This window comes from Zonotrichia albicollis, chromosome 4 (assembly GCF_047830755.1).
Source record: "Zonotrichia albicollis isolate bZonAlb1 chromosome 4, bZonAlb1.hap1, whole genome shotgun sequence".
Classification (NCBI taxonomy): Eukaryota; Metazoa; Chordata; class Aves; order Passeriformes; family Passerellidae; genus Zonotrichia; species Zonotrichia albicollis.
In genome coordinates, this window is record NC_133822.1 from 2,598,684 (window position 1) to 2,611,115 (window position 12,432).

General features: G+C 44.6%; 1 protein-coding gene across 1 annotated transcript in view; it reads right to left on the reverse strand.

Moving 5' to 3' along the window:
- The window catches only part of EXOC4 (exocyst complex component 4), a 438,637-nt gene that overhangs the window by 292,182 nt on the left and 134,023 nt on the right, over nt 1-12,432 (reverse strand). Inside the window, exon 9 of the mRNA XM_074538663.1 lies at nt 11,985-12,073. Within this exon, the coding sequence (XP_074394764.1) occupies nt 11,985-12,073 (89 nt within the window). The remainder of the gene's footprint in view (nt 1-11,984; nt 12,074-12,432) is intronic.

Below are 12,432 nucleotides of genomic sequence, written 5' to 3' on the forward strand. Positions count from 1 at the left end.
CCTGCAGAAGAGAATCACCTCCTCAGCAAACATTTATCTCCTCACAAAAGGCAGGGAATAATGGAGCCATGAAAGCTGTTGCCTTTTTTTTGGCAATAATTCCTCATCTATGATACACACATGGAAACACAGGAGAGCAACACCTCCAATTCCTGTGCGTGTAAAATGGATAACAACCAACATTACATCAAACGTGTAGCATTTTAATCCTTTAATTAGGTAAAAAAATCACTTTCTCCCCAACAGTTTTTCCTTATAAGGAAAAAAAAAACTCAAGACATCTACAGATCGTCCAACTGTTATTCCAACTCGAAGCCACAAAAGTCTTTGGAGCATCTGGCGTGTTTTGTGCTCCGTGGCAGCCTCGTTCTGTGTGAATTGAGTGATTTATTACCACCTAACCCCAGCCTCTGATGAGATTATGCTGCCAATTTGTGCCTCCTTTTCGGAGAGAGGGCTCTGCAAGCCGGGCTTTGGGCTGAGCGTGGTGAATCTCAATTAAAGGCTGACCTTTACAAGGCGAGGGAAATGTTAATTCATGCTCACCTACACGGCTTCAGCCCTCTTTAAAAGCAGAATTTTCTGAGCCTGCCCACTCCTCTACCACTGTAAAGTTCCATTTCAACATGATTAAGATAAAAACCTCTCGGCTGCAAGGGAAAAAAAAAAAAACCCCAAGTGCTAATACAGCTGTCTGGGGTGCATTTGTTATGCTCCTTGAAAAACAACGGTGTCGCGTTTTGAAGGGATTTCAGGCACAGATGAGAGCCAGCAGAGTGACAGGGGCAGAGATTAAACACTTCCTTACCCCCTGAACAGGGACAAGAGCAGCAGCAGCTCCCTACACGCTCACCCCCAAGGCCTCTGCTGGAATTTGCCATCCCCTGTGATGTGGAATTACATCCTGGAGAAGCCCCAGCTTGAAAGGGATCAAATTTGCAGAAGAGGCAAGAAAGTGGCTCAGCCCCCACAGATAATTGCATTGGGCTGTGTTTTAAATTAGGATTATACACTCCATCAAATGGGAGAAAGAAAAGGAATGTTTCAGCAATGTATTTATCAAGGGCTTGCTAAGCAAGCTGCTGAAAGCAAAGAAAATTGACCCACAATAAAGTGGAGAAACCTCAAGATGAAAAGAAGAATTTGATGAAAAATTCCACTGTCAGCAAGATTGCAAGAAAAAAAACATAAACATCCATGAGCATCTCAGGACTCTACACTGCCTAAAAGGCCAGAAGAAACAAAACAAAACAAAAAATACAATGTCAATTAATCACTGTGGAAAGGAGATGGAATCACAGAATGTCCTCAGGTGGAAGGGGCCCACAAGGATTAGAGTCCAAATATATATTGTGTGTGTATATATAAAAAAATATATAAATATATATTATAATATATATATTGTATATAATATATATTATCATATATCATATTTCTCTTATACATTGTGTGTGGAGGAGATTTATTATATATATAAAAATATATATAAATATATATTATAATAATATATATTATATACAATATATATATCATATATTATATTTCTCTTATACATTGTGTGTGGAGGAGATTATATATATAATATATATAATATATATAATATATATAATATATATAATATATATAATATATATAATTAAAAAATATATAATATCTATAATAAATCTCCTCCCAACACAATGTATAATAGAAATGTTTTGCAGTTTTGGCCAGTCTGGTGACTCAAGTTCCCAAAAAAAAAAAAAAAAAAAAAGGAAAAAAAGAAAATCAGGATTAACTGTTCAACATCCACCAGGTTGAATTCTTACCCAGCTGATCTGAACTCCCATGGATATTTTATTCCCCATTTCACAGCCTAACTCTGTGCTGTTTAAATAAATTTAGGTAAAAGCACAAATTTCATAGTTCAGTACTTCCAAAAACATGTTCCTCCTGGAAAAAAACTCCAGTAATTGATACAAAGCAGGGTATTATAGTTCACAGGCATAAACATTCTCCACCTATTCTGTTCTAATCTGCATAATACAAGATAATTCCATGTTGTCTTTGTAAATTCACCACAAAGCCCTCAAATGCTTCAGTAATCCAGATTCAAAGCTGGGAAAGAGCTGTAAATAAGTGCCTTGAAAAATCAAGGATTGCTTTGTAAACAAGGCAAAGGGACACAGCGAGTCCCAACTGTAACAACACAACCCAGCCAGTCCTGCTGGAGCAGCTTCCAGCAGAATGAGTGAGAATGGAGAAATCCAGGGATTTTCACACAAGGAGGACGGTGATTCCTTACTTCAACAGGGGAGAGAAGCATGGCAGGGGTGGGAGCGTTGTGAGGATGGAGAATCCAGGCTGGCAACAGAAATCAAAGCTGATTCTGATGCCCTGTGAAGGCTGAGATAGAAGAGAGACTCGATGGAGCTAAAGAATCAAGCAGGGATTTATTCACAGGATCTCCTCCATGGATGCACCTTGGGCAGCACCAGAGCCCAGCCAGGGCTGCACCCAAGATGAACCAAAACGGCCCCAAAATGCACGAGCGCTCCCGGGGTCTCTCCCTGGGATCAGTTCTGCTCCATTTGCCCCTTGCAGTTCATTGTCCCATCCCAGCTTCAGCCCAGGCAGTCCCACCCTGCTTGTTTTTCTCTCTGCAGCCCACGGGGTTTGTGCTCCTGGGCTGAGATTTGGGGCATTTGTCCTTGGTGCCCAGCTGGAGCAGGAATTGTTTTGTCTCCCTGCTCTGTGCACACAGTTCACCACCCCTGAATGTGAAGCCCAGACCCACACACTAAAGCAGCACAGAATGTGGGAAATATGAAAGCTAAACCTGAGGCATCAGACAGCATTGATTCTCCATCTCTATTTGAGAAGCTCCTCTCCTCATACACCACCTTAATGCCCATATTTTTATATTTTTGAGTTTCCTGCTCCAAAAGGACCATGTGGCACCTGAGGGATGTTAGGGCTCTGAAGTGAGAACAGTGCAAGGGTTAAAGATTCAAGAAGAGGAGACTGAGACCCAGGTGGGAATTCCCAGCACAGGGCAGGGCCTGCAGGGGCTCCAGCAGAGCTGCAGAGGGACTGGGGACAAGGCCTGCAGGGACAGCACCCAGGGAATGGCTCCCACTGCCAGAGGGCAGCCATGGGTGGCATCTTGGCAATGAGCAATTCCTGCCTGGGCTGGCATTGCCAGAGCAGCTGGGGCTGCCCCTGATCCCTGCAGTGCCCAAGGCCAGGCTGGAGCAGCCTGGGATGGTGGGCTTGGAATGGGATGGGCTTGAAGGGCCCTTCCCACCCAAACCATTCTGGGATTTGGGACACTCAGAATCCATCCCCAGGGATTTTTATGGAAGTTGGGGATGGCAAAGGGAAGGGAGACCCTTCCTGGAGTGCTGAGATTGCCAGTGAAGCCCCCAGAGCCCAAAATTCCTTCCTAGAGAGGAGTCGGGGTGGGGATGGATCCAATGCCAGGCTGGGAGAGCTGGGAATGGAGGGAATTCCCTGGAGAGGGAGCCTGGGCTGGGATTTTGGGAAGGGATTCCCAGAGCAGCTGGGGCTGCCCCTGATCCCTGCAGTGCCCAAGGAAGGATTGGAGCAGTGGGAGCTGTCCCTGTCCATGGCAATGGCGCTGGAACTGAACTGGGTGATCTTTAAGGTCCTTCCCAACCCAAACCATTCCATGACAGTGACGCTCCTGGCTCACACTCTCACCAAATATCACCCTGACACCAAAATTCCTCCCCCAGCCTTACCTTGCTCAAAGTCCCCAACACAAAGCAGAGATTTCACAGCCCCAGCCTGACTTTCAACACCTCCCAGATCCCTGAGAAGTGACAAGAATTAAGTGGGAAATTCAACCCCCCCAAATGTTCTCCAGGATTAACAGAGATGCTTTTTCACAGACTCGACTGCTGGCTGAGGTCAGCCTTTAATAAGCAGCAATACACACATTTAGACACCTGGAAGGGATCAAAAACGTTGTTGAAAAGGAAAGAAACAAACCCACACGGATGGGAAAAGGAAGGCTGACCCCACCCAGCAATGGGAACCTGTTGCTGCAGATGAAATGCCAAACGTGCTCTCCCCAACACCGGGAGCTCTTTGCACTGACAAAGCAAAGGGACCCTCCTGCCTCCTTTTTTTAGGCATCTCCCTCTGAACTGTTGTGGCTTTAATAACAATCTCTGAGGAAAAATCAAGAAACAAACCATTTTCTTACACATAATCCCCCTTTTGCTGTCAAGGGCCTGACCCCAGTTTGATAATCTCATTTCCCGAGAATCAAAACGCTGGAAATTTAAGCTTCCTAGAGTGTTAATTGCAACCCTGCTCCATTGCTAATCAAAAAATTGGATGTTTTGCATGAGAATGCTGCCTCTAATTAATTCTCAGTCATAAAGCAGGCTGGTTTTAATAACCCCTCCTTGATTGGGCATTCTTTGAAGAGGCCGTGGCTCTAATCCGCTACACCGGGACCAACACACGCCGAGGAAACCAGGAGTGCATTTCCAGGGGCTGGGGGAGTTGGTGGCTTCAGAGCTGGCAAAACCCTGAAAATCCCTGCTCTCCCCAAGCTCCAAACCAGCTGTGATCCTGCTCACCATGAGACAAAAGCAGTGGTGTGGCAGGAAATTCAGGATATCACATCATCACATGATTTTTCCGCTGGTTTATTCCCCGTCCTTTCCTTCAGGAATATTTTTTAACCAGCACAGGCCACACTTGTCACCACAACTCCTTTAACCAGACATGAATCCTGCTCGCTCTCCCCCTCCCCAGCACCTCTGACTGACAACACATTATCATCCCCATCTCGCAGAGGTGCTGAACCGAATTTTCATTATCCCAAATGTCAGCTTTGGTTTCTGTCACCGCTGAGCACAGCTGGCTCCCTGCAGCAGCCCCTGGGTGAATCCAAATGGAACAAGGCACCTACAAATAACTGCATTTTCCCTGGACCTGGCCTTACATGGTGCCCTTGTCATAGCACATTCTCTCTGCCTCTGCTGCTAATCTTAATTAGCAGAGTTTCACGTTGTTTTTTTTTTATAATTGGTTAAAACCTTATGGTAAGGAATTTTTCAGGCTGGGGTGGAGACTGGATGAGCAGCAGAGTGGGGGAATAACACAAATCCACTTCCCAAATTTAGATTTGTGTCTGAGGGGCATCAAGGCTTTCCATTTATCACCCAGCCAGCAAGACAAAAAAATCAGTGGATTTTTTAATTCTAAAAATTATCCATCATAATTTATTGTGTTATTATACCAGAGCTTTGTTTTACTGCCACATTTGTCATCCTTTCCCAGAGGTGAGCAACCTGGAAGGTTCCTAAAATCGCAGATTGGTTTGTCCCTGCAGGCCTTGTCCCCAGTCCCTCTGCAGCTCTCCTGGAGCCCCTGCAGGCCCTGCCCTGTGCTGGCAGCTCTCCCTGGATCCCTCCCTGCTCCAGGGGAACATTCCCAGCTCTCCCAGCCTGACATTGGATCCATCTCCTCTCCAAGACATTCATGGACCCAGGAGCTTCTCTTGGAATCTCAGCAAACCATGAAGGGTCTCCCTGCCCTTCTCCTCTCTTTTCTCTCCCCATTTTCCATAAAAATCCCTGGGGATGGATTCTGAGTGTCCCAAATGCCAGAATGGTTTGGGTGGGAAGGGCCCTTCAAGCCCATCCCATTCCAAGCCCACCATCCCAGGCTGCTCCAGCCTGGCCTTGGGCACTGCAGGGATCAGGGGCAGCCCCAGCTGCTCTGGCAATGCCAGCCCAGGCAGGAATTGCTCATTGCCAAGATGCCACCCATGGCTGCCCTCTGGCAGTGGGAGCCATTCCCTGGGTGCTGTCCCTGCAGGCCTTGTCCCCAGTCCCTCTGCAGCTCTCCTGGAGCCCCTGCAGGCCCTGCCCTGTGCTGGCAGCTCTGCCTGGAGCCTTCCCTGCTCCAGGGGAACATTCCCAGCTCTCCCTGGAGCCTTCCCTGCTCCAGGGGAACATTCCCAGCTCTCCCAGGCTGACATTGGATCCATCTCCTCTCCAAGACATTCACGGACCCAGGGCCTTCACTTGCAATCTCAGCACTCCAGGAAGGGTCTCCCTTCCCTTCTCCTCTCTTTTCTCTCCCCATTTCCCATAAAAATCCCTCAGGATGGATTCTGAATGTCCCAAATCCCAGAATCCCAGAGCAGTTTGGGTGGGAAGAGACCTCCAAGCTCATTCCAGGGGCTCTGCCTGGAACCTTCCCCTCTCCAGGGGAACATTCCCAGCTCTCTCAGACTGTACCAATCCAGAAGCAAACATTTCCCTTCTGTTCTTGCCCCCGCCTTTATTTTTTAATGGCAGTTGTCAGAGAACTTGTGTGGCCAACTTCAAGGGGAAAAACACACGGCCAAAGTCTTTCTCCTGCAATTTCAGTGGAAGGAAACAGAAGAATTCCAGCTCTAAACCACTTGCAGCAGGTCCTTTTCTCCCTCTGAGGGATAATGTGAGCCTCATGCTCTGCTCTATTTCAGTCCAAATCAAAGGGGTTAATGACAAAGCATCACTCTGATCCTCACACATTTTTTAAGGCTATTTAAATTAAATTCTTATGTGGAAAAGTTAGCGTGAGCTAAACTTTTATAAATTCCTTTCTTTTCATGCATATGTTTCTTTGAAGATCTTTTCAGGAAAAAAGATTCCCTAACAAGTCACCCTCCCCCTGCTGCCAGTGAAAAATCATCCCTGTGGATAAGGCTGTTGGGAACAGAAACTGTGCAGTGTTCACAGAAGACACAATCTCACATGCCTGCTTTCCACTAACCTGATTGAACAATTAAATTGTATTTCTCTTTAAAAGGGATAAAAAAAAATAAAATATATATCTATAAAAAAAAATCCAAATGCAGATCTTGCTGTGGTCTGGGATTCAGGAAGATTAATGAGCAACCTAAAAGGGAGCAGCAGCTCATAATAGAGACAGAGGTTACTGCATTTTTAACGTCAAGTTCAAAGGGAAACTTTTCTTGATGCTTCAACTGCAAAGAATCTCAGCAAAGTCATCTCATCTATTGTCCCCACTGCCTCCCCACACTGACTTTTTGTCACCTATTGCATCATGTCCAGGCTCTTCCAATTGAGCTGCAAAGGGCAGCAGGACCTTGCCCCTCTCCACATTAATTCCTCTTTTGTCCTTTAATTCTTTGTCAGCTCCTGGGCTTTGTTCTTGCCCAGCCAGGCTCCCTGAGCAGCTCTGCTGCATCCTCCTCTCCTGGAAACGCTCCAAAATTCCCATCCCAAATGCTGCCCCAACATTTGTCTTGTATCCCTAAGGAATCACTCTTCCATCAGATCTGGCTCTGAATGAGCTCCAAACCCAGGACAGAACTCCTTAAAACCCTCAGCGTAATAGAAACAACCACAAATATAGAAACAATAGAATGGTGTAATAGAAATAACCACAAAAATCCCCAAATCTCAGCCACGAGGCGCCTGGAGGAGGACACAGCTATGGAAAAGGCCAGTTCTGTTCTCTGCTTGTTTTTAAAGCCACCTGGACAACTGGGAATGACAGAAGGCAACAGGACTCATCCCAAAGGGATGGGAAATCCTGGAGAAAGTGCTGCAGGCTCCCTGATGGCCCCAAAAAGCTCAAAATTCTCAATGGCTGCAAAATTCTCGGCTTTGAGCTGACACTTGTCCCAAACAGTTTGTAACAGGGAGTTCATAATTATGGAAGAGGAACTGAAATCCTCCTGGAATCAAACCTGGTAATGGGATGGAACATGAACCTCATCCCCCTGACCTGGGGGACATCTCCTGCCCATGGGACACAAATTTTGAAGGTGAGAAGCTGAACCCCAAAAGGCAGAGAGGGCTGTGAGCTCAGCACCTGGCAGGGGTGTGAAAGGTGAGATCCCAGCTGAGCTGGCAGAACCTCCACATCCCTTCATCCCACAGGCTGTGGGGTCAGGGGTGGGCACCAGGATATTTTATTAAAAATCCTTTTGTTTGGTTCTTTTTCTCCTGAGAAGCTGAGAGGCCTCAGAAATGAAATGCAAACAATGATTATCTGCTGCTGGAATGCAACAGGTGCATCTGGGATTGGTCCATGTTGGTTGTTTTTAATTAATGGCCAATCACAGTCCAGCTGTATTGGACTCTCTGGCCAGTCACAAGATTTTTTTATCATTATTTTCCATTCCTTGCAAGCCTTCTGATTACATCCTTTCTTCTATTCTTTTCGTATAGTTTTATTATATAATTTTCTTTTAATATATATAATAAAATAATAAATCAGCCTTCTGAAACATGGAGTCAGATCCTCATCTCTTCCCTCATCCTGCGAGCTCTGCAAACACAACCACAGTCACCCCCAGGTACCTCCTTCTCAATCCACCCGAAAGGATCTCAGAATTCACCACAGAGCCATTACACCCCTGATCGTCAGTGCTGATTTCACCACCTCTGTCACTGTCACCTTTTCTGAAAAATCCCTTTGCCAGGATTTCTTCTCCTGGGAAGCTTCAGCTTCTCCATGTTTTGCTGCTTTGGATTGTGATTTGGAGAATTGATCAGCCAGGATGTGAATTGTTTTTAATTAATGGCCAATCACAGCCCAGCTGTGTCAGACCCTGGTCAGTCACAGGTTTTTATTATTCATTCTTTTCTAGCTTTCTGATGTCGCCTTTCTCTTTCTTTAGTATAGTTTTAATATACCATTTTCATTTAATATAATATCATAAAATAATAAATCAGCCTTCTGAGAACTTGGAGTCAATTCTCATCTCTCACCTCATCCTGGGACCCCAAAAACCCCCAAACAATTAATAACCACACACCCCTGCAGTCACCCAAGTGAACCAAGCTGTCCCAAAAACAATCTCTGCCTCTCAAGGCTTTTTTCTTACACCCTTGTGGGTTTAAATTGTTGCTGAGGACAGGTCATGAAAGGAGGAAGGGAACACAATGGCATCCAAGAATTCTCAAGCAAATTATAAAAGATTCTCAATTAACAGCCAGCTGAAAATTATCATGGACAAGAGTTCCAGGAGAAATTCTGCCCTTGGTCATCACTGTAATATCTGAAGAACAGAAATTATTTTCTTGTTATGATTAGCCCAGGAAGAAACTGGAATAGATGATACAGAGAATTTATCTTAGGATATTCCCTTGATTCTGCTGCCAAACCCAACCACTGGATCATGCAGGAAACACAAGGGAAATGATGCCATGCCAGAGCAGGAACACTTCCCTGGGCAATGGCCAACAGAAACCAGCAAAGCAGCCCACGTGCTCAGGTTCACCATCTGCAAACCCTGTGAAGCTCCTCAAGTGCACAAAACACAAAGAATTGGTCAATTTAGTCCATCCACCTTCAAACTGGAGCTGCCTGAGCTCAGCTCCCAAAGCAATGCAGGCAAGTATCACAGTAAGGACACAGATAAATACCCAAGGTAGCTCCAGGTCATGAAAGGAGGAAGGGAACACAAAGGCATCCAAAAATTCTCTAGCAAATTATAAAAGATTCTCAATTAACAGCCAGCTGAAAATTATCATGGACAAGAGTTTCAGCAGAAATTCTGCCCTTGGTCATCACTCTAACATTTGAAGAACAGAAATTATTTTCTTGTTATGATTAGCCCAGGAAGAAACTGGAATAGATGACACAAAAGAATTTATCTTAGGATATTCCCTTGATTCTGCTGCCAAACCCAACCACTGGATCATGCAGGAAACCCAAGGGAAATGATGCCATGCCAGAGCAGGAACACTTCCCTGGGCACACACAGAAACCAGCAAAGCAGCCCACGTGCCCAGGTTCACCATCTGCAAACCCTGTGAAGCTCCTCAGGTGCATAAAACACAAAGAATTGGTCAATTTAGTCCATCCACCTTCAAACTGGAGCTGCCTGAGCTCAGCTCCCAAAGCAATGCAGGGCAAGTATCACAGTAAGGAAATAAATTGCAGATAAATTGTGAAATAAATGAATTGTATCACAGTAAGGACACAAATATCCAAGGTAGCTCCAGGTCATGAAAGGAGGAAAGGGAACACAAAGGCATCCAAAAATTCTCTAGCAAACTATAAAACATTCTCAATTAACAGCCAGCTGAAAATTATCATGGACAAGAGTTTCAGCAGAAATTCTGCCCTTTGTCACCACTGTAATATTTGAAGAACAGAAATTGTTTTCTTGTTATGATTAGCCCAGGAAGAAACTGGAATAGATGACACAAAAGAATTTATCTTAGGATATTCCCTTGATTCTGCTGCCAAACCCAACCACTGGATCATGCAGGAAACCCAAGGGAAATGATGCCATGCCAGAGCAGGAACACTTCCCTGGGCACACACAGAAACCAGCAAAGCAGCCCAAGTGCCCAGGTTCACCATCTGCAAACCCTGTGAAGCTCCTCAGGTGCACAAAACACAAAGAATTGGTCAATTTAGTCCATCCACCTTCAAACTGGAGCTGCCTGAGCTCAGCTCCCAAAGCAATGCAGGGCAAGTATCACAGTAAGGACACAAATATCCAAGGTAGCTCCAGGTCATGAAAGGAGGAAAGGGAACACAAAGGCATCCAAAAATTCTCTAGTAAATTATAAAACATGCTCAATTAACAGCCAGCTGAAAATTATCATGGACAAAATTATCATGGTCATCACTGTAATATCTGAAGAACAGAAATTATTTTCTTGTTATGATTAGCCCAGGAAGAAACTGGAATAGATGATACAGAGAATTTATCTTAGGATATTCCCTTGATTCTGCTGCCATACCCAACCACTGGATCATGCAGGAAACCCAAGGGAAATGATGCCATGCCAGAGCAGGAACACTTCCCTGGGCACACACAGAAACCAGCAAAGCAGCCCACGTGCCCAGGTTCACCATCTGCAAACCCTGTGAAGCTCCTCAGGTGCACAAAACACAAAGAATTGGTCATTTTAGTCCATCCAGCTTCAAACTGGAGCTGCCTGAGCTCAGCTCCCAAAGCAATGCAGGGCAAGTATCACAGTAAGGAAATAAATTGCAGATAAATTGTGAAATAAATGAATTGTATCACAGTAAGGAAATAAATTGCAGATAAATTGTGAAATAAATAAATTGCATCACAGTAAGGAAATAAATTGCAGATAAATATCCCAGGTAGCTCCAACACCCAAACCCAGCGCTCATGGTGAGGTTGTTTGCATTTCACCTTTTCTTGGAGGAATATTTTTTAAGACCTTGACTGTGGGATCTCAGGATTTGAGTCCTGGGATGCAGGGCCCCCGAGACCACCCTTGGGGGGCCCGGGAGTCCTGGAATGTTGCCAGAAGTGTCTGGTGGCTGGACTTTGACCCTACACGGGAGACGACACCTTTATGAAGATAAGAGGGCCTCACCGGGGTGAAGGGTGAAAAGATTAGCTAATTAGAGGGTGAGACACAGGGTTTAGGATTTATGTACAGGGGGGTTTAGAGGAGTAAGATGGAGGAATTGGGGTGTGTCCTGCCCTCCTTCTTCTTCCTCCTCTCCTCCATCTTCTTTGGCCACGGTGGCACCTCTAGATTGGTTATTACTAAGAGTACACCGAGCTATAAGAATAGATAGTATTGGGGAAAAATGATAAATATTGTACACGTAACAATGGGTATAAAGATACGTGGTGGTCTGTGGGACGGCACAGTGTGCCCATGGCTGACTGCTGAGCGGATCTTTGTTAGGCTGAAAGAACATCTTTTAGATAAACAATTAATAAACATAAAACCAGAAAGAAGAACTGAAGCCTCTTCTCGTCCTTCGATACGCGGGCTGTCCCAAGGCCACCCCCGGGCCTTCCAGGCCCCTCAAACAGCCGAAAACCGGACACTTGACCTCCAGCTGAAAACGCTGAGAGAATAAAGAGAAACCCTTCACAACCTGATAATAATCCTGGAGAGATTCAGGGCAGAAATCAGTTCCTGCCAGAGGCTGGGCAGGAAATTCCAGCTCCTGCAGGAGGGAATTCTGCAATTTTCAAGGATCCCTTTGCTCACCTTGCAGCTCCCCACTCCGGCTGTACAGCTCCCTCCTCTGCTCCCTCAGGTACGCGCTCATGCTGATGGCATGGGACGAGGATTCAAACCTGGAATTCAAAGGAATTCACTCAGTTTCAGGCACTGGAAGCACCACTCGGCTCTTAAAAAGATATAAAAATTAAAATAGAAAATGTATCATTTATAAAATTAATATAAATGAAATATTACTATTAATGTAAATAAAAATTAATATAAATAAATATAAATAAAATATAAAATGTCTTACAAAATTAAAATATAAAATGTATATTATTAAAATACACAATGTAAAATATAAGCACCCTTCAGCTCTTAATAATATATAAAATTAAAATCTAAAACGTATTATCTGTAAACTTAATATAAATATAAAAATATAAATAGAAATTAAATATAAATATAAAAATATAAAACGTATTATTTATAA